At 44.9% G+C, this 25,333-nt stretch overlaps 1 protein-coding gene across 2 annotated transcripts; it reads right to left on the bottom strand.

Moving 5' to 3' along the window:
- Window positions 1–796: 796 nt before the first annotated feature.
- On the bottom strand, window positions 797–25,084 carry PROSER1 (proline and serine rich 1). 2 transcript variants are annotated; one of them, XM_040991485.1, is made up of 13 exons: window positions 24,512–25,084; window positions 22,051–22,116; window positions 20,040–20,108; window positions 18,465–18,559; window positions 17,075–17,168; window positions 15,542–15,652; window positions 14,000–14,083; window positions 12,699–12,777; window positions 12,087–12,182; window positions 9,016–9,060; window positions 4,232–6,008; window positions 3,198–3,348; window positions 797–2,655 (listed from the first exon to the last, which is right to left on the bottom strand). In XM_040991485.1, the coding sequence occupies exons 1-13, from the start codon at window positions 24,554–24,556 to the stop codon at window positions 2,533–2,535; spliced, it is 2,835 nt and encodes a 944-aa protein (XP_040847419.1). In that variant the 5' UTR covers window positions 24,557–25,084; the 3' UTR covers window positions 797–2,532. The 2 variants fall into 2 exon arrangements, with proteins under 2 accessions (XP_040847419.1, XP_040847420.1); XM_040991486.1 differs by lacking the exon at window positions 22,051–22,116.
- Window positions 25,085–25,333: the final 249 nt, after the last annotated feature.

Here is a 25,333-nt window from a genome sequence, read left to right as displayed (position 1 = left end):
AAAATTATATGAATTAACAACCTTTACAAATCCTACTGAGGCAGCAGGCTTTCATTAAAGGGGCTACAGAGAAGCATCTCTAGCCTTCCCATAATGCCAGTCATCACAGTCTTCCCTTCTGGATTTCCGCTATGATCGTATGGTTTACTACTCTCCTTCCTAACTTCATCTGCATTTCATATCATACTGCATGAGTAGTGCTAGCCTATTCTGCCACGCTTTTATAGAGATTTCAAATCTCATTCAGTTTTTCTGAACTCTATCAAACCGTACGGCAATCCCCTTCTCCCACATCTGGCCTCACCAATGTTTTTATAGCATCTGGTAACACAAAATGTCTAATACTCAGCAAATGCTTGGCTCAAATGTGTCACTCTTGTGATTTAGATCTTAAGATCTTAAATTCATTACCACAGATCAGGTTACTAGGATTTACCTCACAGGGTTATGAAACAGACATAAAATCAGCTTCCTGTTATTAGTGGAAGTATCCCCAAAATGTGCTGTCCTCTTTTCCTGTATGTGCATCTTTGATTGCCCAATACGCACATACAGGATGGAAAGGATGTAGTTCTTTTGCTCAGTGTTCAAACGAGAGCAGAATCTAAGCACAGTGGCACCACACTGCGTAGACTACACGTTCAGGACTGGCACTGGGGCACGGTAAACTAAGGAACTGTGCATTCCACACATGGAGTGCTGGGCCTAAGTCCCTGCTAGCTGGCACTTCTCGATCTAGCTAGCTGCCAGCGAGTCTGGGAGGCAGTCAATGATGGCCCAAGTGCTTGGGTTCCTGCCCCTCACATGGGACACCAGGATAGAGTTCCCGGCTCCTGGTTTTAGTGTGGTTTAGTCCTGGCTATTCTGGGCTTTTAGGCATGAAACCAGTGGGTACTTCTCTCTGTTTTTCTCATTCTGTCACTCTGCCTTTCAAAATAAGAATAAATACAGATACTCATCCATTCTGAATTACCAATATATACATACATAAGCACAATACGATCTTAAAAAGTTTTATGAGCACAGACTTGAAAAAAAAAAAAAACAGGCAACTTCTAAATACTGCTATCAGATTAATCACTGGGAACATTCCGTGCCTGAAGATAATCAAAGGCATACACCAGTCTATTTCAAGTGCTGAACATGAATTCTGCATAAGATATTAAATGTCTGAGCAACAGGTTTAAATTAAGCTTTGTAAATTTTGACAAAAAAAATATATAATATATTAACTCTGGCCCATATGAAAAGCATTTCATTAAACACTTATAAAATATTTGTCATATCCATAAAGTTTATTTTTAAAAACTGTTAAAAACTAACCATACAGGAATATTTATTAATATACTTAAAAAGTTTGTTCCCCATATCGAAGGAAAATACATTTGCAACATCTTCTAGACACCATCTTTACAAAAGTAGAACTTCTAGATGCTGAAATGTACTACAGTAGATTCTATAGTTTACACTTTAATCACTGAATTGGAATTTATTCTTCCCGTCTCTCCCCGCCTCCCCTAATGTGGCAGTTATTACTCTTAAGTTAATGACATTCAATCATATTGTACTACCACAGATCCTTAAATACAGTACACACTGCATATGTATTTACTAACAGAGTGAGTCTTCTCTATTTGTTGGCGCATAATTATTTCAGATAAGCATTTGATTTTAAGTACAAATAGAAATACAACATCCATGACTGTAAACATTCACCAAGAGCTTCCAGAGTGAGATGAGTAACAGAGGTGGCCCGGGAGTCAGCCCAGTGTCTCTCGGCCATCTGGACACTGCCAAGACTGCTAATGGGAACAACGAGTTCAAGGCAAATTATCATAAGCCTTCCTCGTATGTAAGAAAGTAATATTCTGTATATATTTTGAGTCAAAAACACCTGAAAGTCATTCTAACGTCCGCATTAAGCACCGTTTTCACTTATCTGAAATATATCGGGTTATATTCAGCAGTATATATGATTCTTAACACTAGAAATTAAAAAACACTGGTGGGTCTCCAGTTCCTTTTGTAGCTACAGAAGGAGTACTGAGTTCCCACTGATGCTAACAGGAGTCACTCACGCATACCAAGGGTGGGACCTCCCCGAGGGCCACGTGCAACCCCAGAGCTTGAGGCACGGCTATTACTTCTGTAAGCAGATGCTATACAAGCAGATTTAAGGCTGAATTCGGCTTAGAGTTCATTCTTCTCATTAAGGGTCCTTCTACGTAGATCATATATACAATCCAAAACGTCCTAAGGGAGGTGTACAGACCCCAGATGCTTCTGAAGTGCTACTCTTCTTACAGTTGAGTCATCGTCAGCGTATTTACACATGGAGATGTTCTTTCTTAAAGCCATTTTTAAAAATGCATTTGGGATTTGAAAATTCTTGTCATAATTTCGCCAGGGCTGGCATCCTTGTCGTTTTCTAACTTTTGGCCAATTCCACATTTCTCAGATCCTTCACTGGAGTTCCTGGGCAACTGTGATGCTGAATCGAAGTAGAAAACAAAAAAAAAACCAAAGCCATATTCACTGCCACCCACTTTGGGACAGGCCTGTTTGTAAAGAAAACGGCGTTCCTGGAGCAGACGGGTAGTTCGGGAAGCCCTCCGGCTGAGCGGGATAGCTCTCCAGGGCCGCGGCAGAGTGCACCTGCAGGAAGAAGCGCACGGTTAGCACAGCACGCGCCGGATCTGCTCTGGACCTGCTTCCATCTGCCTCACACACTGGACAATCACAACAGCCAAGGAAGAGGACACCTGGGAGAGAGACCCAGTCCACTCGCTCTCCTGCCTTTTCAGAAATGTTCCAACTGCCTCAGTGGAGGAAATGCACAGGAATACCACTAAAATATTGAACATTCTTGCAAAGAAAAAGCCTGCTGGCTTTCCAGAGATAACTTTCTGTAACGGTTCACAACTTTGGAAGTTAAAATTTACATGTGGTTCCATTTTAATAAGTCAGTTTTTCCAAGCTGATATTTTTTTTTTTAAACTGATACACAAGAAAAAACACATGGATGATAATATCTTGCTACTCGCTACTCTTCTGAAAGAAAACAAACATTATGTGCAAATTTGGAGACAACTAGCCATCAATCCTCCAGACACTGTGACAAGAGCCATTTACTGCAGTGGCACTGCAGTACTACCACGACCCGAGTTGGTGGCGTGTTGCAGACAATGCCGTCTTACCTGCTGTAGCAACGCTGACTGTGCTGCAGCATTGTGCTGTAATTCTTGCAAGGATGACTGGGAAGGATTCTGGGAAAACCCAGGGATTCCTGGGAGGGACAGAAGGCCTGGGAAAACAGAACTGCCTGCAGCTTGAAGTCCAGACGATAAACTGAAAGAATCAATAGGAAAGCAAGTCACAGGAAGTATCAGACTGCCAAGCGAGTGCTGCTGCACCTGCAGATGTTAAAGGCAAAGTAAGACGTAGAACCTATTCCTTTTTTGGAAGAACCATGAAAGTCCAGCCGCTCACTGATCTGAAACGTATTTAATTCCCAATTAAGTCTATGTTTTGCACATAGTTACGCACGGCACAGGATAGCTTCCGTCAGCAACAGGCTGCAGGGGTAATGGTGGTCCAGCACACTCCACCTTCCAGCAGCCACCTTGCTTTGTAAGTGTGCTGTGATTCTGAACAGCGCATTATCTAATGACACAGCTCTTAGAATGTATCCCTGTGGTCAAGAGACGCATGATGGGCCAATGCTGTGCAAGAGTGTTAGTCAAACTGCCACCTGCAAAGCCAAAATTCCCTAAGAGTGCCAAGTCCTGGTTGCTGCCAACATTCCTTAGAAGACAGCAGAGAACAGTCCGGGAACCTAGGTCTCTTATCACCTGTGGCCAAGAGGCAGATGGAGTTCCAGGCTCCTGGCTTTGCAGCCATTTGGGGAGTGAACCAGTGGATGGAGGTCTCTATCTGAATGTATCTGTCTTTGTAATTCTGCTTCTAAAATAAATAATCTAACCTTTTGCAAAATAACTATTTTAAAAGCAGAGAGATGAATTATTAAGATTTTCTACTATTTTATAAGCAAGTTAAATGGCCAAATACAATTACTATGATAACACACACTCACGTTTTATATATTTACCTTAGTATGTTTCACGAGCTTAAAAAAAATGCACCACCACATTTATCTGGAAGGCTTTAAATAAAACTATACACTACAAATTACAAGAAGAGATTCCATCCTATTCGCAAACTATTCACATACCCAGCTTGTGCAACGAGCGCAGAGTTGAAATTGGAACTGAATGCTGAAGCGAATCCTGGGAGGACAGGGGCTGGGGATGGCGCAGTGGCAGCAACAGGCAGTGGGGTGACAGCTGCAACCGTGGAGGGTGCCTGCAGCCCAGGGAACGAAGGGAGGGCCGGGGTGACACTCGGGGCGCTAGAGACAGAAAAGCCAGGGTAGGAGGGGTTTGAAGATGACAGAGGCCCCTGGGTGACCGAGAAGAGTGAGGGGACAGCAGTGGACAGGTTGAGGGGGAAAGGTGCTGCCGATGCTGGTGCTGCAGCAGAAGGCCCCGAGAGGACAGCTGCTGTGGAGCTGGGATGAGGGACGGAGGCGGAGGGGGCAGGGGCCGACGAGGGGCCTATTAGTGACCCAGGAAGAGACGCTGATGGGTTAAGAGACGGGTTAGCCGCTAAAGGAAAATTATTGGTTAAAGAAGTGAAGGGTGGAAGAGCAGTGAACACTGGAGCAATAGGAGCAGAGGAACCATGTGGTGGAAGGGAAATGGAGGAGAGGGGATTGGAACCATTTAAAGGAGTACTCAAAGTGGAGAGCCCTGATAATGCGGGGTTAAGGCAAGAAGACAGACTGATGGGCACTGAAGTTGAGGGATACGCACGGCCCAAGGTCCCTGACAAACCTAAAGTGCCATGAGCGGGATTCATGGGATGAGGCGGGCCTTTGAAGGCCGAGGGGGTAGGACTCGTCGGCTCAGTTTTGATCATAACTGGGATTGTGGTGACGGCAGGTGTGGATGGAAGGTGCAGTTCTGAGGGACCTGAGTGGGGACCATGTAAAAGGGCGGCAGAGGAACCACAGCTCACTGGGACAGATGCTGAAGATGCAGGAGTAGTCAGTGGAGACTGGACAGGCAAAGAAGGGGGAGCGGAAGTGGAGTTAGCCACAGGAGACGACAGGCTTGGGAACATGGCCAGCCCTGGAGTGGAAGACCTCTGGGGAGCAGGCATGGCAGAGGGGGCATAGCACTTGTTAGGGGCTGAGGCCGAAGCACCAGAGCTGGCATTAGTAAGAGAAGACAGTGAAGCCAGCCCACTTGTAACAGCAGAGGATAAAGCAGAGGGGTTCATTAAGCTGGAGTCATTTGATGTCAAAAAGCCTTTTAAAGCAGACAGAAGAGGACTGTTTACACCAAGTGGACCAGCAACACTGGGAGTGGAACCGCCAGCAATGACGGGAGTTGGGTTCGATACACCTTGGGATGTTGGTGTTAAAGGCAAAGGGAGACCCGCAAACACTGATGACAATGAAGAGCTGGGATTGCTGGTAGAAGCGGCAGTGGAGTTGGCTGAAAAGGAGAGGCTGGTGAAGGGAGCAGACGTGGAAGCAAGAGTTTCACTGGAAGTCAGAGCAGCCCGAGGTGCAGATGTGGCTTGTGGGGCTGGGGTGGGGGTGGCAGAAGGCCCTGGCAGTGGCACTAGGCTGGAAAAAACAGGAGGAACAGGAGTAGATGCTGTGCTGTGGATGGCAGTAACAGGTGCAGGAGGCAACGAGGGGGTCCGGGTCACTGCAGGGTTTGGTGTTGATGGCTGAGGAGCAGGAAGAGCCACGGAGACCTGTCCCGGGAACACAGGGAGGACAGCGTTGGGTATGTTCACTGCAGACATGCTGGCTGCTGCCGACGCTGCCGGGTGACTGCCTGCCTTGACTGGAGACGCAGTGGGAACAGGAGTTGCAGCAGGTGTGGAAGGATTAGAACCATGAGGAGAGAAGAGCTGACTTGCTGGGGTGGAAAACGCTGCAGGAAGGAGAAAAAAGAACAAAAACCAAAACTCGTCTTCATCCCGAGATGTACAATTTGAACTTATATACATAGAAATTTTTAAATATTTTACAAACATCAAAGAAAATTAATGACATGGGTTCTTAACAATATCTGAATTGCTGAATACCATTACCCTTTTGCTACTCCGACAGTCCCAGGTGTCCTCTGGACCTGCCCACAACAGCCCTCCAATCCATAAGGAGAAAGCTCTGAAAAACCGAAGCCCACTTCCATGTTTCCCCATGCTCTCAAAATGCTGTGAATAGTGCTGGTGTGTTGGGCTTCCCCACTTCCTGCAAACCAGATATTCAGAGTGAGAATCGCAAGCCAGACTCCTTCAGATCAGAACTTTCCTTCCAAAGGCGCACATATAGGCCTTTTCCTCAAGGCTGCTGCGAATTGTGGGGCCAGTGTTGCATCAGAGAAGTTAAACTGCAACCCCAGATGTTCATCCCATTCAGCGCTCCACTGACCAATTTAGCTCCCTGCTAATGTGCCTGAGAAAGCAGCCAAAAATGGCCCAAGTTCCTGGCTCCTGCCCCCATGTGGGAGGCATGGATGAAGCCCTTGTCTCCTGGCTTTGGCCTGGCTCCGCCCCAGCCCTTGTGGTCATCTGCGGAGTGAACCAACAGATGGAAGATTCTCTTTCTCTACATAAATCTATCTCTCAAATGAAATTTTAAAAAAAAAGATCCTGTAGAGTATTAACTAGTGGCGTTTTATTCCTATGCATTTGACCCCACTACACCTTATTAACCTACCTGGCCTCTGTTATTCACAAGCTCATCTTTGGGGTCTTGGCACCTAGCACAGATCACAGCACCTGTGTGTTTAGTTAAGTGCTGCGTGGGATGCATCATGATGACCCAGTCAGGGACTCCTTCTCAACATTATTTTGAGCTGACTACAGTATGTTTATTCTGATAAACTTTGCAAACAAACATAAGCAGCTTCATATGATTTGGGCTCCTTTATGACTGAATTCAGTGACTGCACCTAGGGACCTAAGTAGGTAATGTCATAAGGACAACTACTATCTGATATCGTACTTGCATCAAATTGTTTCAGTTGGAAACAGACAGCTTGTTACATAACGAAAATCAACTGAAATATGTTTCCACGGATTAAGACACTTTAAAATCCATGCATAATCAGGACTGGACATAACAAGGCTGTATGATCAGTGAAATAATACATTATGCTAGCCAGTTTCACGGTGAGGGGAAGAGCAAACCAGGGAAAAGTCAGCGATAAGAAACGACATACAAATAATTTGTGCTATGTGAAAGTAGAAGAAGGCCATGTTGGGTTAAACATATTTTACAACTGTTTTAGAAACAAAAAAAGGCAAGAAATTTAGCAAAGAGCACTTTATAAGTACATAAACTGCAAATTCAAAACACTTTAAGTCTATACCATATTCACATTGTAAGCAGTGACTTCAACAAAACTAGCCTTCATTTTAAATTCAGAGTGCCCATGACAATGAATGTGTACTATTTTTATTACTTTGATAAGAATTAGAGGTGAAAGGCATTATGCCTTATTTTATATCTATAAAAAATATATCAAAAATATGTAAAGTCCACAGTGGTTGGGGAAGTGCTGAGAAATCATTATTAAATTTAACACAACTTGAAGTCCAATGACAAAAAGCAAGGCAAAGCCAGCTATCCCAGAGTTCTTTTATAGTAACCTTCATTCAAAATGTTTCCTATAATAAAGCCAAAGTTATGTGCTATGTGTGGCTGCAGTTAAAAATGGAACAAAACAAAAATCCTAAAACTCCCAGCTGTGTATAATGACAAGTATCACTTTCCTGTCACCTAATTTGGTTACTGACCGTGTAACATAAACACGTTAGCACTCATTTCCCTCATTCTCACAATGCCCCTTGAAGGCTCCACTTTCAAGAACAGTAATCTGAGGCTGGTATGGCCAAGAAACTTTGAAACATGAGCAGCAGTTAAGAAGGAGGGCCAAGGTTTGACCTGTTTGTCCGATGCATCCCTCACCACTGACTTGGAGTGTCTTTAGCAGTGTTTCTCAACGTGGTTCAACAGAGGAGGGAAGGGTTCATTATGTTAAAGTAAAACAGCACAGAAGATTCTGTTTCTATCGATGGTACTAATGGCTCATAACCTGACTGCTTCCTCTGAAATAAGATTTATTGGCGAGGCTGAGGTCTTTAACTTCCTTTCCATAGAAGTTAGATGATTGCCAGAGGCAGAACACATGGCATGTCCTGTCAACTCACCTGCTGCTCCTGCCACCTCGGAGGACCCCCGCCAAAGCCCCACAGACCCCACTCCTGGAGAGTGGAATTCCTCCACTGAAACTCCTCACCGTGTCCCACAACACCTCGATTCATGTGTTCCTCTGCCGCCCAAGAATGATGCCAGTGTGTCTCACCCCAGGCACCACCCTGGCAACCCACAGAAGCTCAACCAGGGGAGTCGTGACACCCGGTGCTGCTGCCCTCTGCAGGCCACACGTGGGCTGTTCATTCTCACTGGGATTTTTTGTGTTGGTGTCCTTTCCTCATTTCTACTTTAAGCTAACAATGCTTATTGAAATAACTACATCTAAGTGTAGAGATGGACAGAGTATCTGATATAAAAAAGGGGGGGATTTATATCATCCTGTATATTGCTACTGAAAAAGAATGAGCTTTTATGTCAGAATGAAAAGTGAATGCGGATATATATAAAGCCACAAGACTCAGATTCCATCACAAGTTCTACAAACGTAATAAAAGGTCCCAAGCTTAATTTTAAACCAGTTAGTACATCAGTTTGTGTTGTGTGAACAAAACCTATTATTGTTATGTCACACTTAGCAAATATTAACTAACCACACTCTTTAAGCAGGAACTTCTAAAACAGAGAAACTAAATACACACAACTCAAACGTGCTCAATGAGTGAGCGTGGAGAACCACGGCTGACTTCCACTAGTTCAGCATCAACTCCGGTACTTACTCTGATTCTGTGTAGGTTTTGATTGGCTGGAAAGGTCTTCATTTTCTGTATAAAAATAAACAAAAGTTGATTTGCAAGCTTTAAGCAAATTACTACCCTATCATAAGATGTTTTTTTTTCATAAGATATGGTTTCAAACAAAGAAAAACTCAAAATATAATATAAATACTTATACACACATCGTATTAACAATCGTAGTGCACACAGGAAAGAAAGGAAATAATAAATGGGGCCTGCCATGACGGCTTAGCAAGCCAATCCAGCTTGAGTTCCAGCTACTCCACTTCTAATCCATGTCCCTACTTATGGTTTGGGAAACAGCAGGATGGTTCAGCCACTTGGGCCCCTGCACCCACGTGGGAGACCCGGAAGAAGCTCCTGACACCTGGTTTTGGACTGGCTCAGCTGTGGCTACTGTGGCCATTTGGAGAGACAACCAGCAGATGTAAGATCTCTTTCTTCCTCTGTACTTCTTTCCTTCTCTCTGCAAATTTGACTTTCAAATAAAAGCAAAATAAATGTTACAGAAAAGTAAATAAATGAAAACCCCAGCTACTTGAAAATGAAGAATATTACAAGCAATTCCTCTTCTCCTCCTTCCAAGCCTGTTCATCCTCATCAGGTTTTAAACACTGCTATTTTCTTAACACCCTTCAGAACACTTTCTGGGTGGATGTGGGCTTGAGTGTGTCACCAAGTCAAAAGGACAGCCTGTGGCTGGAGTGCAGAAGGGACCCAGCTGGCCGAGTCAACCACCAGCCACCCTGGGTACCACTGCCTGAGGAGTGGGAAGACTGGGAAATGGGAAGCGGTGGCTGAGTAAAAAAATGCTGAACACCTGCCATTCAAGTGGTTCAACCTCATCAATCAATCAAGTGGATCACCCAAATCAACATAAAGGGACTCTGCCAAAGGCTGGCACGGAGAGCTAGCAGTCAAGGCTGACCTTGGCAGTGGGACGCACTCTGTTCTCCACCCCCACAGGGAAGGAGCAGTCCTTCCTACTAGCCAAGCATCCAGTGGGGAAAGCACACCGACTCATGTCTAACAGCACCATGCATCCCCCTAGAAACCAGCCCTGAGAGGAGCTCGCAAACCCTGGTGTGGTGAGCAAAGCCAAGACTGCAGCTTGGTAAGGAACTTGCTTACTTGGCCATGTAGCAACAAGTAACAACCAGAACCAAAAAAATAAAACTCATTTAAAGACAGAAAGGGGACTTTAAAAATACATAAGGTAAGTTGAGAACACAAGACACAGAACACTCTGGAGAAACAGAATAGAGACGGCCAATAACTTTTGGATACACAAATGTCATTTCAAGTTAATAAATACACAGAATAAGCCAAGATTAGAGGAGAGCACTACTAGGAACTGAGCACTCTGCAGCTGAAAACAAGAAAATGACACGTCTCACACAAGCTCAAAAATAAATAAAAGGAAAAGAAAGGAGGAAGGAGGGGTAGGCCAAAAATACAAAAAGGCAAATATAGAAAATTTAATCAATAGGAAATAAGAGAGCCAGGAAAGGACTGATGAAAATACAACTAAAGGAATAAAAACCACAAAAGTGTCCTAAGCTTTGAAGACCCGAGCTTTCAAATCCAAAGATCTCACAGAAACCCAAGGCAAGAGACCAAGTTTCCAATAACACGAAGAAAATGAAGCAGGGCTTCTGAAGTTAACACACGACGCCTTTCTGAAGAGGTGTTCTTCAAAAGACATTTTCCACCAAAAGAGAATCAGACATACAAGGACAGAGAACCAAAGAACAAAATTAAAAGTAATAAACAAATAATAATAAGACACAGTTTTAAAGAAAAGCAAAACATCAGGAGAATTAAAAATGTAAAATATTCCAACAAAATTCCTGGAGTGATGAAAAATAATGAAGTATAGAAACAAAACTGTATATTATAGAGTAAGTTTAGAATTCTTTATTAATCAAGAATCATTAACAGTATGGAAGTAATCACTAGCAATGCTAACAGTTTCTAAGTTTGAATGGGAATGTGAAAACCACTTTTTAAAATAAAATGGCATTTGATCAATCTACTTAAGTCAATATAAGAAAAATGGCAAACTGAACTAAAGCAACAGTACAAGTATGGGGTTGGCACAATGGCTCAGCTGGCTAATCCTTTACCTCCAAGTGCTAGTATCCCACATAAGCACAAATTCCAGTCCCAGCTGCTCCACTCGCCACCAGCTCCCAGCTTGTGGCATGGAAGGACAGCCCCAAAGCCTTGAGACCCTGCGCCTTCAAGGGAGACCTTGGAGAAGGCTCTGGTTCCTGGCTCCTTGGCTTTATGTTGGCTCAGCAATTGTCACTGCAGCCACTTGGGGAATGAACCAGTAGACAGAACTTTTTCTCTGTGTCTCTTTCTGTGAATTTGCCTTCCCAGTAAAAATAAAAAATAAAGCACTCTGGGTATCCCAAGTTACAGAAAAACCATTGCACTGTCACTGCCATTTTTCAGAGTATTCATTACCAGTTTGTTTTTTATCGTTTCTCCAACTTGGTTTTTGTAATGGCGGCTGTGCGCCTGCGTCAATAACCTTTAGCAGTCCTGTATGCAGGAAGCTCCCACTGGTTTCATGGGGCCACTTTGCTACTCTCCTGTAAGTCTCTACTGCTCCTGGATTCTCACGGCACTGGCCCTTCTATCTTACCTCTCAGAACCCAAGATGCCATTGTTTTAAACCACATGGCTACAGCAGATATTTAATTTTGAAAAAATTACACAATTCAGAATCAGTGAGGAGAGTACTGAAACTGCCTTCTCTTTCCCTGGATGTACTTCCCACTGGGCTGTAAGCTCTGCCAACAGGACACTTTGTTCTCCTCTGTATCAGAACACAGTGCAGGATGGTTCTCTAACACAAGCTGAACATGCTAGGGAAAAGTTGATAACAGTTACAAGTCTTTCAGGATTACGAAAACTGCCCAAGGTCACCAAATATTCACACGCAGAACTACCAGAACATACCATGTGAAATAATTGTCTCCAAGTATACATTCGGGCAGGAATAAGACATCTAATTTTATCATCCAATAAAAATGTGACTTTACCTGTTCCTGCTGGATTAGGAGTATATGGAGGTGGAGGGGGCACTCCTGGAGCTATGACATTGGCCAATGGGACCAGACCTGCATTGTTAAAAGCACCTAAAATAAAGGAATGATAGGAAAAATCAAACAAACAAAAAAACACAATTTAATGAGTTTGTGTCCAGAACCTCCAAAAAGAACAAATGTAGTTATCCAATTTATTTAAAATTTAGACTTGAATTGTACATGAAGGCTTGATCTACTGAAAACAGAAAACAAACGAGTCCATTGAGGAACTGTACTTCTTACTGCATGCTCATTCTAAGTATAAGCCCATTGAAGAGCAAGGCAGACAGAACCTGCCAGACCTATTTGTATTTTCTGTCAAACATATGTACTTGATTATAGAAGTTCTCTACCATGGACTTATCATGAAGCACACATCCTAACCACCCTGCTGCAGCACTGCTGGGGAGGGCACGAGTGGCCAACTCCTGGTAAAACTAAAGCAGCGACTCATGCATGTGGCAGGCTTCCAAGGCACAGACCAGCACTTAGTTCCAATTTAATAAATAAACAACAAAGGAGGAAGACAGGTAAAAAACAAAAACAAAACAGCCCACAGCTCCTTACTTGGCGCGATCGTTGCATGTGGCCGGCACGGGGGTATTGGATAAGGAACAGGTTTATGTGGATTGTATGTTGAAGGAGGCTGAACAAGGACAGAAAGAATTAACAACCATTAACAACAACAAAAATAATACGTAAGGTTTCTCATTGCAAAGTGCATGTTGCCTAAAAATGACCCCAGTGTATCAAATACTACTAAACTAAGAGCTGGTTCAAATGGGGAAAATTTCTTTAATAAACACGGTTCCTATGAGATTCCAAAGGCACCTCGCTTTCACCTCGGAGAGATGCTTCAGCATTCAGCATTCTGACAACTTTGTAAAAACCAACTGAATTAAAACTCTAAATTTTACTTTCGGTTTTTTTTGACTGTCTAAAAGGTAACAAAAGAACATTCAAAAAGTAACCTTCAGAAGCTGGAAGAATCCCACACTAAGCCACATGAGAGAAGAGGGCAGAGCTCTTGGGGCAGGGGCAGGGATCTGGACTGTCTGGCCGTCCGACAGTGGTCCTGCCTGAAGTGCCAGCTCCATGCAAGGACTGTTCTCCCCGAGCGGCCAGACAGCGGCCATGGGGACAGGCAGGCTGCAAGGTGGCTGTTCACAGGCCCCAGAACTTCAACAGCCCTTCCACCCAAAGGACCGTCATTACAATCACCCCCCGCCCCCAACAGTACTCAGTGCCTCCTGGCTCCACTCCTGTTGCACTAACACACAGTTTGACAAATCACATCTCCATTCCAGCAAATTCCCCCCCCCCCACTATCTGAATTGAAACGTTCAATGCGGCTAAAGAGGAAAAATTTGACTGGTACCATTTTATTCATTTACTTAAAGCACTACAAGATCCCTTTTACTCATTCATGAATTTGAGAGATGGAAAGACAAGCACGAGAGAGGGCCCGTTTGCACTCTGGAAGTCAGGAAGCCACACCACGTCCCCAAGCTGTGCCATCACCTGCTGCCTCCCAGGGACTGCAGCAGCAAGTAGCAGGACTGGAAGTGCAGACAGCACTTGAACCCTGATATTCATATATGAGGAGTAGTTGTCACAAGCCAAATATTAACCATTAGGACAAATGCTTGTCCGGTCTCATTTTAAAAACCTTAACCCCTAAAGGGCTCTTGAAAGTGTTTATTAGCTATCTAGTATTTCCCTAAACTAAAACTATTGCTCTCCCACTCTTTCAGAATTTCTAATGTACCTCAAACTTGGCAGTACAGAAGGTGAATTTCTGCTTTGAATAAATGTAAAACCTTATGTATGTTGGACTTAAAACTTGCTTATTTGTTTTCTACACATACAGGTTTGGATGGGCCAAGAATCCACGCAGCTATTCCTTTGCCTTCACTGGTACACTCTTCACCATCTTTTTTCAAAGGGGTTCCCTAGTTGAAGAGAAAAAAGAAAGATTAAAAAACCAAAAACTAAATCAACACCTTCATTATGATACTCAGCAGAAGAGCCCTCTCCTTGGGAGAAGTCCAGAGACGTGGCTCTCAAAACCAGTAGATCAGCTATGCCCTGGCTGGCTCTACATTTGCCAGGGAGGGCTCAGTCCTCCCCAGCTACGGAGTCCTTGTAACATGTGCACAGGTCCTCAAGGGGAGGCAAGCAGGCAGCACACAGACGGGAGCACGGGACAGGATCAAGTTCATTCTACACTTGATCTTAGCCAAAAGGCCGAGAAGCGATGGGATCAAGTTCATTCTAATATCTTCCTTCACAAAATGGGAGAAATCAGAAACAGACTTCGAGTGTCACCGCAGGTATGATGCTCAAAGAATTAAGAGAATACCCAAAGACAAAATAACTCATGAAAACAAATGCAAAAACATTGCTGTTAAATGTGACAATTTCTGCTATCAAGGGCAGACGTGACCTCACTTACCGGCTCTAATACAGAGTACGTCCAGGTGCCTACCGTGTCTATCCCCGGTAGTGCATGTCCTGAGGGATTTAGACTGGGACAGAAGCCAGCTTCCAAATAGCTCCCACAGAGACTCACTCTACTCGCCCTTGCGTGGTCTCTTCCGGAATGACTACTAAGATATAGGAAAAATGATGACACTTGGCTTCTGAGGCCAGGTCAGAGGCTGCCTGGGGCTCCCACTTGCTATCTCTCGTATGGTTTGCTCCTTGGATGCCAGCACCATGAGAATATTTGAGCAGCTCCACGGCAGTCACTACAGCAAGGAACAGGGGCCTCCTGTCAACAAGCAGTGTCAACCTGCAAGGCATGTAACAAGCCACACGGGAAACCTAAGCGGACTCCTACCAAGCTCTCCAGTGAGTAGGACCTCACAAGAATAACCTGGCTGGGCTTCTCCCAGATTCCGAACTCACAGAAACCACACATGTACTGTTTTCACTAAATATGTGGGACACAACACAAACAACATTCTTCGAGCACTTTCAAGCAGGTCCGAGGAACACTGGGTGATAAAAAAAACAAGTTTCTTTTTTATATGATTCCTCGGAAACTTTACTATGCAATATGACTTCCAGGAAGGGAACTCTGCATAGTGTCCCCAGTCCTAACCACGAAGCTGTTTGAAAAACACTGAGATTGGGCTCACAGTAACCAATACATCTGAAGTACACTGAAAGACAGACTACAACAAAATTAGCCTTCTTACTTGTTTGCCTGCTTCTATAGATATTATACAAATAATATCACAATTTATCCATTAGTGGTAAACTGAAGAATGAAGTTGCTGATATAATAAAATTCTGTTTTTTGTAGAAACAATATCAACTGCATATTTTTTGAACACCACTAGATTATGCTACATTTCACACTTAACCACATGTATTTTCAAATACAGTCATGAAAATGCACTTACCGGGAAAATGCCATTTATGCGGCTCGGTCTGCCTTTGGGATACGGATTTCCTGGGATGGTTCCACACGAGGATATCATAGCATGAGGGGCTTTGCAGCCCACCTTAAAAGCCTGCAATTTAAAAATCAATAGTAAAAAAAAAAAATAAGTCAAATGAACTACGCAGGATCCTGGGGATCCTAGCTAAAAAGCATAAATTAAGGAAGAGAATCACATTCAAGCTGTTCACACATCAATCATCATTCACCACAATGAACATGACCAAAAGAGACACAAATAATAACACTTTAAGCGAAATAACATGGCAATGTAATCGATGTTGCAACTAATAAACTTATGATAGTGCAGTGGACAATGGGTTTTGCAAATTGTGTGCAGAAACACCTATGTTTAATCTGTTCCATTTCATCAAGCACCAAGAAACAATACATTCCAGATCCACTAAAACCAAGCGGACAGCACAGGCAAGGCAAGGGGGAGACACGACTCCTGGAGTGCACAACCTAGCCAGGAAAACACAAACAAGCAACGGGACACCGAGCACCCCAGCAGCCACACCTCTGCAAAGACAAGAGCCATTTGGATACACACGTTCATAATTTATGTAATCGTGGCATAAAATAAGTGTTAAGAATTTTAGTTGTGGCTGCTTATTACGGCATTCTCAGCCCCTAAAACAATATCTCACATTTACTGAAGTATTACTCAGTCAATATTTATTAAAGAAATAAAAACCCCATATTAGACACATATATCCCAATGGTTCTATGAGAATACCTAACTATACATAAACGTATATGGTTATATTTTACAAGTATGTATGATATTCTATATTTGGTTGCAGTTGTAACTCATATTGGTTTTATAAATCCGTGACAACAAATACAGTTATATTAGGTATATAATCTCAAGGCTGAAGCCCACTCGGTGTTTGGCGGCTGTAAGGAGCTGACTCTAAGAGTCAAATCCGCACCCTGCCTGAGCAGGCTTCTAATGGTGACGGTTTCCAGTCATCACAGCCCTAGGAATCACCATTTAGATGACAAGTCAAGCTTTCTAGACTTGAACAAGCACTGGTCTTCCCAGGCTTTTGCAGTTTAACAAACTGAAATTCAGCCTTAATATTCATCTGTTATGAATTCAGTTAACGCAGCCTGATACCCAAATCTGAAATGTCAGATTCCAAAGGGTCCAAGTTAAACAAGAAAGTCTGGAGCCACAGCATCCAAGTCCTCCAGTGACCAAGCCATCAGCATGCCGTGGGTCCGAGCCGAGCGGCCGGCAGGCTTCTCTCTGAGCCACCTCTGCCCCTCCCCACGCTCCCTTCAACCAGCTCTGTGGGTCTGAGCCCAGCGGCCGGCAGGCTTCTCTCTGAGCCACCTCTGCCCCTCCCCACGCTCCCTTCAACCAGCTCTGCCGTCACTCCACGGACGTGAGCAGCGTCGCAGCCAACCATTACAGTCACCAGAAGACAGGCCTGTTTCCTCTCCATCATTCTGAAAGACACCCACAGAGCAACGTTCCCGAAGTTACCTGTTCAAGCACCCTCTTGCACCGCTTCTTTTCAGACATGTTTATCCTGAATAAATCTTCAATGGGACGAGAGTTTTGAGCATCGATGATGTTTCTGCCAAGGAAATAAAATTTAGCTTTTCATGTACAGACTTAGACCTACATATTGAGCTCTGCGATTTTTCTCATTTCACAAACATCTAGTGAATACAGGGAGAAAATGTGATTATTTACTTCCTTTTTAAAAAATATTTATTTTTTTATTGGAAAGGCGGATATACAGAGAGTCGAGAGACAGAGAGGAAGATCTTTCGTCCGATGATTCACTCCCCAAGTGACCACAATGGTCGGTGCTGAGCCAATCTGAAGCCAGGCACCTCCTCCCGGTCTCCCACGCGGGTGCAGGGTCCCAAAGTCTTGGGCTGTCCTCACCTGCATTCTCAGGCCATAGGCAGGGAGCTGGAAGGGAAGCCAGGCTTCTGGGATTAAAATCGGCGCCTATATGGGATCCTGGCGCATTCTAGGCGAGGACTTTAACCTATATGCTATCACGCCAGGCCTGATTACTTACTTACAGCAGCTCAATTTAAATAATGTTTATAAAAAAGATGATAAAATAAATGAGGTTTGATGAATCAATTACTGTAATAAAGTAGTTATATATATATATATTAAAAATCAGTATTTTGAGATTATTGGGAAAGACACATATACTTGCTTCAGTGAGCATTAGGAGAGCTGCAGCAACAGATCCAATCTGGGTTAAATGCATAAAAATCATAGCTGATCTAAAAACAAACTTTTGCCTTATGTTCCAATTCTGTCTTTGTGGAAAGAATATAGGAGGGACTTAAAAATGCAAGCCCTATACAAACCCAGCCACTCTTCTATCACACAGGACAAGGGAGGCGATTCCTTCCCTTCTGTCCGAGTTCACATTCACCAGGTTTAGTTATCAAACACCCTGGCAGGCGCTCCCCGTACCCAGTGGTATTTAGACTTCCTATACGCCACTAACTAGAGGGAATTCTTATTTTAAAACAGGGAGGGGGAAAAAAGACTCAGAAAGTATAAGTAACTTGCCAAAAAATATCCATAAGAGGCAAAATCTCTCTTACATTTCTATCTTGAACCAGGTCCTGTACCTTTCAATGTACTCAGGCAAGGCAAACTACTGACATGCAGAAATCAAATTAAATGATTAGCTTTGAAGAGTCACACAATTTCATAAGCCATAACCACGTTTGTATTAAATACAATGAATATTTATTTATTTGAAGACATCAGAAGTCATTAGCATGATTTCATACACTATTTAATTACAGTTCTATTAACTCTATTATTGAGTTAAAAGACAGCTTAAAGAAAAAGCTTCCATTTTTTTCTCTAATGAAATAAAAGGCACACTTACGAAGCCAGCAGCTCCAGAGCGACCAGCTTGTCCTTGCTGAAGGTGAAACAATTGAGTATATTGACAACTTCGGGCGGATGAACAGCCACCATTTTCTATTAAGATAAAACATAATTTTATTTTCAACATGTGAAGGTTCTTAATGCCAGAAATTGCCATTTTTCTTTTTTTTGATAAGTTTACTAAATGTCCTAAACATAAACATTGTAGGAAAAAATGTTTACAAGGAAGAAAACTACTTCTTCAAAAGACAGCCCTCGAATGGACATTCTAAAGATACAGGAGTTATACTTCTATGCCAAATGTCACCATTTAAGATAATTAGGTTTGGGCCCGGCACGGTGGCGCAAGTGGTTAAAGGTCCTCGCCTTGCACGCCCAGGATCCCATATGGGCGCCGGTTCTAATCCCGGCAGCCCTACTTCCCATCCAGCTCCCTGCCTGTGGCCTGGGAAAGCAGTCGAGGACGGCCCAAAGCTTTGGGAACCTGCACCCGCGTGGGAGACCCGGAAGAGGCTCCTGGCTTCGGATCGGCATAATATCGGCCCGTTTCGCTCACTTGGGGAGTGAATCATCGGATGGAAGATCTTCCTCTCTGTCTCTCCTCTCTGTATATCTGCCTTTCCAATAAAAAAAAAAATAATAAAAATAAATCTTTAAAAAAAAAAGATAATTAGGTCCTTTGTACTTTTAAAAAATGTTTATTTTTGATTTTTTAAAAAGATTTTTATTACTTATTTTTATTGGAAGGTCAGATATATACAGAGGAGAAACGGGGAGGAAGATCTTCCATCCTATGGTTTACTCCCCAAGTGACCACAATGGCCGGTGCTGTGCCAATCTGAAGCCAGAAGCCAGGAACCTCCTCCAGGTCTCCCATGAGTTTGCAGGGTCCCAAGGCTTTGGGCCGTCCTCGGCTGCTTTCCCAGGCCACCAGTGGGGTTGCCGGGGCTTCTCCAACCCGCATCCTAACGGGATGCCGCCATTACAGAGCTAACCCACAGTCGGCCACAGCATCAGCCCCGCTTATTTTTTTTTTTTTATTTTAAAGAAAGAGTGAGACTGATCTCCCACCTGCTGGTTTATTCCCCAGATGCTTGCAGCAGCCATGTGGCCAGCGCAGTGCCAGCTCAGCTCTCTCTGGCATGCAGCACAGCAGGTCCCCCAGAGCACCCTAACACAGGACACCAGCACCGCCCCGAGCTCTGTCCAAAATCACCTTCCACAGCGCGCTCCTCGCACACACATGGATTTACAAGTCACATACTCTCTTACAGGTTACATTATAAGGTGATATTTACATCTATAGGACACTAAATTGCTTAAGGAAGTAAAAGGTATTATATTCCTGTAAGGGAAATCAGTACGCCCGGGACGAGCGCTTCCCAAGGGGCAATGCTTGGCACCAAGTGGCGTCACACAGGAAGGTTTCTGGTTTTCAACTACAGCTATCGAATAGTTAATTTAGGGTGGACCTTCCTAAGGGACACAAATCATAACTTGAGATGAATTATGGAAAACAGGGGAAACTAAAAATCTGTAAATTTCAAGTTCTAAAGAAAATTAAGTTGCTCACGTGCTGTAATGCTTTCATTGCCTTCAGCTGAGGCTCAGCCCAAGAAAAATATCTCAGCAAATCGACCACCTGAAAGCAGAGAATCACGTTAGCTCAAGGGACAGCGTGTTGGCACACTCATCTCCAGGATTTCAGCACGTGGGATTCTGTGCGACACGGGCCAGCTGAATGAGTGTACAACGACACTCTAAACATGCCGACAAGGGAGCACATGGGCTACGCAAGTTAAATCACATGAAATCCAACAAGATCTTAAAAGCTCAGTTCCTCAGTGGCACAAGCCACACCTCAATTATTCAACTGCCACCTGCCGTGCAGTCCGCAGAGCAAGCAGTGCGCCTGCAGAACGCTGCTGCCACCATGGCAAGAGTTGTGTGGCTGCACTGCCCTAGAGCCAGGAAGGCCCACGGTACAGGAGAAAGATGGCAACCTCGTTAAAACAATAATAACAAACTGAAAAATACTAGATTCAGAACACACAGACATCTGGTCAACGGGACAACTCCAACCACTACTGAAGAAAAGAAGAAGCTTACTCAGCTGCAGGGTGTGGCGCCGACTCCTCCCCTTCCCCTTGACCCGGGAAGGCGTAAGACGTCCAAGAGGCACACCCTACAGACCCAAGGATCTGTACCACGAATTACCACCAGCGGCCGTGGCCCAGGACCCCCTTTAGAGGTCAGATACCCAGCTGTCCCCAGCGCCCACCATCAGCAGCAAGCTTCCGCCCAGGGAGGGAGACGACGTGACATGCGCAAAAAAAAAAAAAAAGCCAGCAGTGAGGGGGTAAAGCCAGCACCCCAAGGCTTCTGCGTGAGCGTCTGTCTCAGAGCACACTCCACAAAGAAAAATACGAATGACGAGAGGAGGCTGGTGGGAGCCATTAAACCCGGGTTCGTTCATTATTTTACTGTGAGTTCCTGAAAATGTGATAATGTTTCAATTATTCCATAAAGTAAGGTGAGAAAAGAAAATTCACACACAACAGTTATTTAACAAACAAGCCTGGCTTTTACAAAAACAAACAAAAAAACCAGTTTGTATTTTCTGTAAACTATCTCAAAAATTTTTGCCCCCACATCAACAAATTTTTCATTCCACTTTTAGAAGTTTCTTTGAAATGCACTCTATTTCTTTGCTTATGTCATATGTACATGTTTGTGTATCTGTAGTGTAAACAATTATTTAAGTTTTAAAAATTTTGAGTGAAATCTTTCACTACAGTATTATGCTTAATATGCTTTAAACTATGTATTAGATACTACACCCTTCGTTCTTCGTGTAATTTTTATCTAGGAGCCTCATGAAATACATTCATTATTTGTCCAGATTTTCTTCTACATTGTGTCCTGAAGTTTGTCATTACTCTCCCATAACACTGTATACACTTGAGTGAGCTTACTATTAGAAGGTCATAAATTATCAGTATAACGCCCAGTATGAAAAACACTTAAACACTGGGTCGCCTTGCACGCCCAGGATCCATATGGGTGCCGGTTCTAATCCCGGCAGCCCTGCTTCCCATCCAGCTCCCTGCCTGTGGCCTGGGAAAGTAGTCGAGGACGACCCAAAGCTTTGGGACCCTGCACCCGCGTGGGAGACCCGGAAGAAGTTCCTAGATCCTGGCTTTGGATCAGCATAGCATCAGCCATTGCGCTCACTTGGGGAGTGAATCATCGGACAGAAGGTCTTCCTCTCTGTCTCTCCTCCTCTCTGTATATATGCCTTTCCAATAAAAATAAAATAAATCTTTTGAAAAAAACACTTAAATACTTCGTTTGACAATGATTTGAAAATCATGTTAGAATTTGACAGTGTGGTGAAAGTATGCAGATTTATAAAACACTCCTGAATTATAAACTCTGCAAAGCATTTTATCAAAATGGAAAGCTTCTAATGTTTTGGAATAAATATGGCAAAAGGTAAAAGAAATCCGACATTTCATAAGCAAGCTGGCTTGAAGCAGAACTCTGACGTTAAAAGCAGACTGTGTTAAACAAATGAGGCATACCTGTTCACTGGAGAAGTACCCATGCACGTACTCAATTGCCTTTAGTTTGTACTCTGTCAAAACAGCCTGGAAAGAAACAGAAGCACAGTGTTACCGCCTGCAGGCAGCCCGGTGACCCGCCCACCGCATGGAGGCAGCCCAGTGACCCGCCCACCACATGGAGGCAGCCCAGTGACCCAGCCACCGCATGGAGGCAGCCAGGCAGCACGCTCGGTGGGCCTGCTGCAGCAGCACCCCTCAACAGGCAGCGAGGGTCACCCAGTGACCAGCCCTTCTCCCTTTCCAAGGTCCCCCTGGAAGGGACCCCAACAGGAAGATGACCTGGTCCTCCCTAATCCCTACCAAGAAAGAGAGTAAGACTGGAACCAACAGCATTCCACATTAGTAGGAATTGCATACTGAATGCTGGTGAATGTAATTACACAGTGTGGAAGCACAGCAGATCCAAGCAAACTGTCACTGTTAAAAGTAAATGTGGGGCCCAGCATGGTAGCCTGGCTAAAGTCCTCGCCTTGCATGAACCAGGATCCCATTTGAACACCAGTTCTAATCCCGACAGCCTGCTTCCCATCCAGCTCCCTGCCTGTGGCCTGGGAAAGCAGTCAAGGATGGCCCAAAGCTTTGGGACCCTGTACCCATGTGGGAGACCAGGAAGAGGCTCCTGGCTTTAGATTGGCTCAGCTCTGGCCATTGTTGCCACTTGGGGAGTGAATCATCGGACGGAAGATCTTCCTCTCCATCTCTCCTCTTTATATCTGACTTTCCAATAAAAATAAATACACCTTTAAAAAAAGAGTAAATATATGGGTTATCAAGTACTAATTAGATAACGAGCACCTGCTATATGCTCTGACAGAGGGGCAGGAATAACCATGTCCAGCAGAGGCTCTCAGTACTTTTATGGGACCAATACCCAAGCAGCCGAGTCCTAAACTCACGGCCTGGCTGCGCTGGAGAAGTGCCCTCACTCACTACCCACGTCACACAGTGCCCGGAGCCTCCGCACAGCCCACAGATGATAGGGCACATGACAGGTGCTTGATGTGACAGGTCCTTTCCTCACATGGAATCCACCAAGAGGAAGGTGAGAGGGAAGCTGGCAGTCATGACAACGCTACCCAACACGCCAGGAGGAAATGACGCGAGCAGAGAACACTGGAAACTTTGAGGGGCTCCGCCGTCGAGCTCCCAGGGCAGAGGTGAGACTGGGCAAGTACAGTCTTGAGCTTGCTCATTACAATCAACATCCTCCACAGCCAACAAGTTTCTCCACCAAGCCCTCCACTGTGTTGGCACCAGTGACCTCTCAACGGCCGAGAGGCGCAGCTGCAGCCACAGGCATGTGGGCGCAGCCTGGGGTCTGCACACTGGTGACCCCCATATGCTACTGAAGGAGTCTTGAGTTGACTGGCAACTCAGGGAGACCAGGGTTGCCGTTTGTACAATGAGGAATACAGAATCCACCAGGGGAGCTGTTACAAGGTCAGACTGGGGAGAGTGTTGAGAACCAACTCACAGTCAGTTTCCCAGAATGAATGGATATACTATTACTTAGCATTTGAAAAACTCAAAATTCCTTCGCCCTTTCCTTAGTCTTCACACATGCCTCCACTTTAAACTGATGGCTAGTTTTTCTACAGGCCAATCGTGACATCCAGGAAAAGAGACCACATGATAAAAAAAAAAGGGGGGGGGCAATTCTTAAGATCAAGAAGGACACTCGGGTTTAGTTGTGGCAACAGTGTTTCGAGACCACAGGATGGAATGTTCTTAATCGTTTGGCAAAGTCAACAAAAGACACTGTGATTGTCTTTCTCCAGAAAATCCTTTACTTCCTCCTCCCCAGCACTGACTATGCAACTTTTTGGATATGCAAATCGAACCCCTTAATCTTCCCCAAATAGAAATCTCCAGCTCAATTCCACCAGCAGTGGGCGGCTCATTAACGCACTGTGCCAAATTCTCAGTACACCTACCTCAAACCTTAACAGAACAAATAGCATCTGCAAAACCAGAAACTCCTCCAAATAAAAACACGCAGGGCCATCCAATACAACAAATGGAACGGCGACTTGATTTATTTTTTCCCTGGCAAAGAATAAAGTAAAACAGCCAGGCCAGGCACAACTTTACAAACAACCTGATTCACTGAAATAAGCATCAGAGCACGTGGCTAATCCCCCCATTCTTGCAAAGGTGTGGCAGCTGCGGAATTGCAAGGAACTCAGAAGCATCAGAGAGCCACTCCAAAAACTGTTGCTGCCTGGTTCGTTCCCGCTGGGTAGGATGAGTAACTTCCACACTACAGTTCCTCCAGTTCAACATGAACTTGTATTGCATCCACGGGACAAGTGCCTACACTAAGCAGCGAACATGCACAAGCGCCACGCAGCCCCTCTACAAGAACACGCCCAGAATGTTAGCAGCTCTCAGAAGCATCCGAGGAACCCAGGGTCGTTACCTTCCTAATTTCATCCAGCACCGTTTCGAAGGACTTTTTGTCCATCTTTCCGACTTGGTGGCGGTGTTGAAGTTACAATTGCAATCACCAAGGGTTCATCTCCCGTCTGCTCAGCCGAGAGTCAAAATGTTTACAGCAGAGGAAGAAAAAAAACACGCCAGGAGCTGAAGAAGGTGGCGAGGAGGTAGAGTATGGCCAAGTTCGCTAAAATTTCTCAAAACTGAGACTAAAAAAAACCAAACAACTTTTTTTTTTCTTTTTTAATTCAAAACAAAATCAAACCCACTCCCGGCAGACTCTCAAGCCGGCTCGGGAGCAGCGCCGGGCAGAGCCGAGCCCCGAGCCCCTGCCTGCCCTGCAGCTCACGGCCCAGCCCGGCCGCAGGATGCTCGTGCAGCCCCGGGGCGGAGCAGGCACTTGCGCCCGGACCAGCGCCTCGGCCTCAGCGGCGCCGGGACAGCGCCTTTCCTCGGCCTCGCAGCCCGGGCGGCAGGCGGCCCGGCCGGCTCTTTGTTAGCAGCGGCCGCGGGGTTCCGGGAGCGGGCCGGCGGCCAGGCAGCTGCGGGAGCCGGGCGAAGGGGGCCGCGGCCTGGGCGAAGGGGGATCCCGCACACCGCCGCTATCCGCCGCGCCAGGCGCCCTGCCCGGTCACCCCTCTCGGCCCCCACCAGCTCCCGGGGACCTTCTCCGCAGCCAGTCGCGCCGCAGCCACCTCAAGCCTGCGCCACCAGCTTGGACCGCTCTTTACTTGAAGCCTCCGGGAGAGAGGGCCTGATGTGGGAACATAGGTGTCCCGAGCAGATGCCTGATGGCTTCCGAAGT

Source organism: Ochotona curzoniae, unplaced genomic scaffold, assembly GCF_017591425.1.
Source record: "Ochotona curzoniae isolate NIBS_2020 unplaced genomic scaffold, NIBS_Ocur_1.0 contig_64, whole genome shotgun sequence".
Taxonomy (NCBI): domain Eukaryota; kingdom Metazoa; phylum Chordata; class Mammalia; order Lagomorpha; family Ochotonidae; genus Ochotona; species Ochotona curzoniae.
The sequence above is the reverse complement of the archived record's forward strand: the minus strand, read 5'-3'. Positions and strand labels throughout refer to the sequence as shown.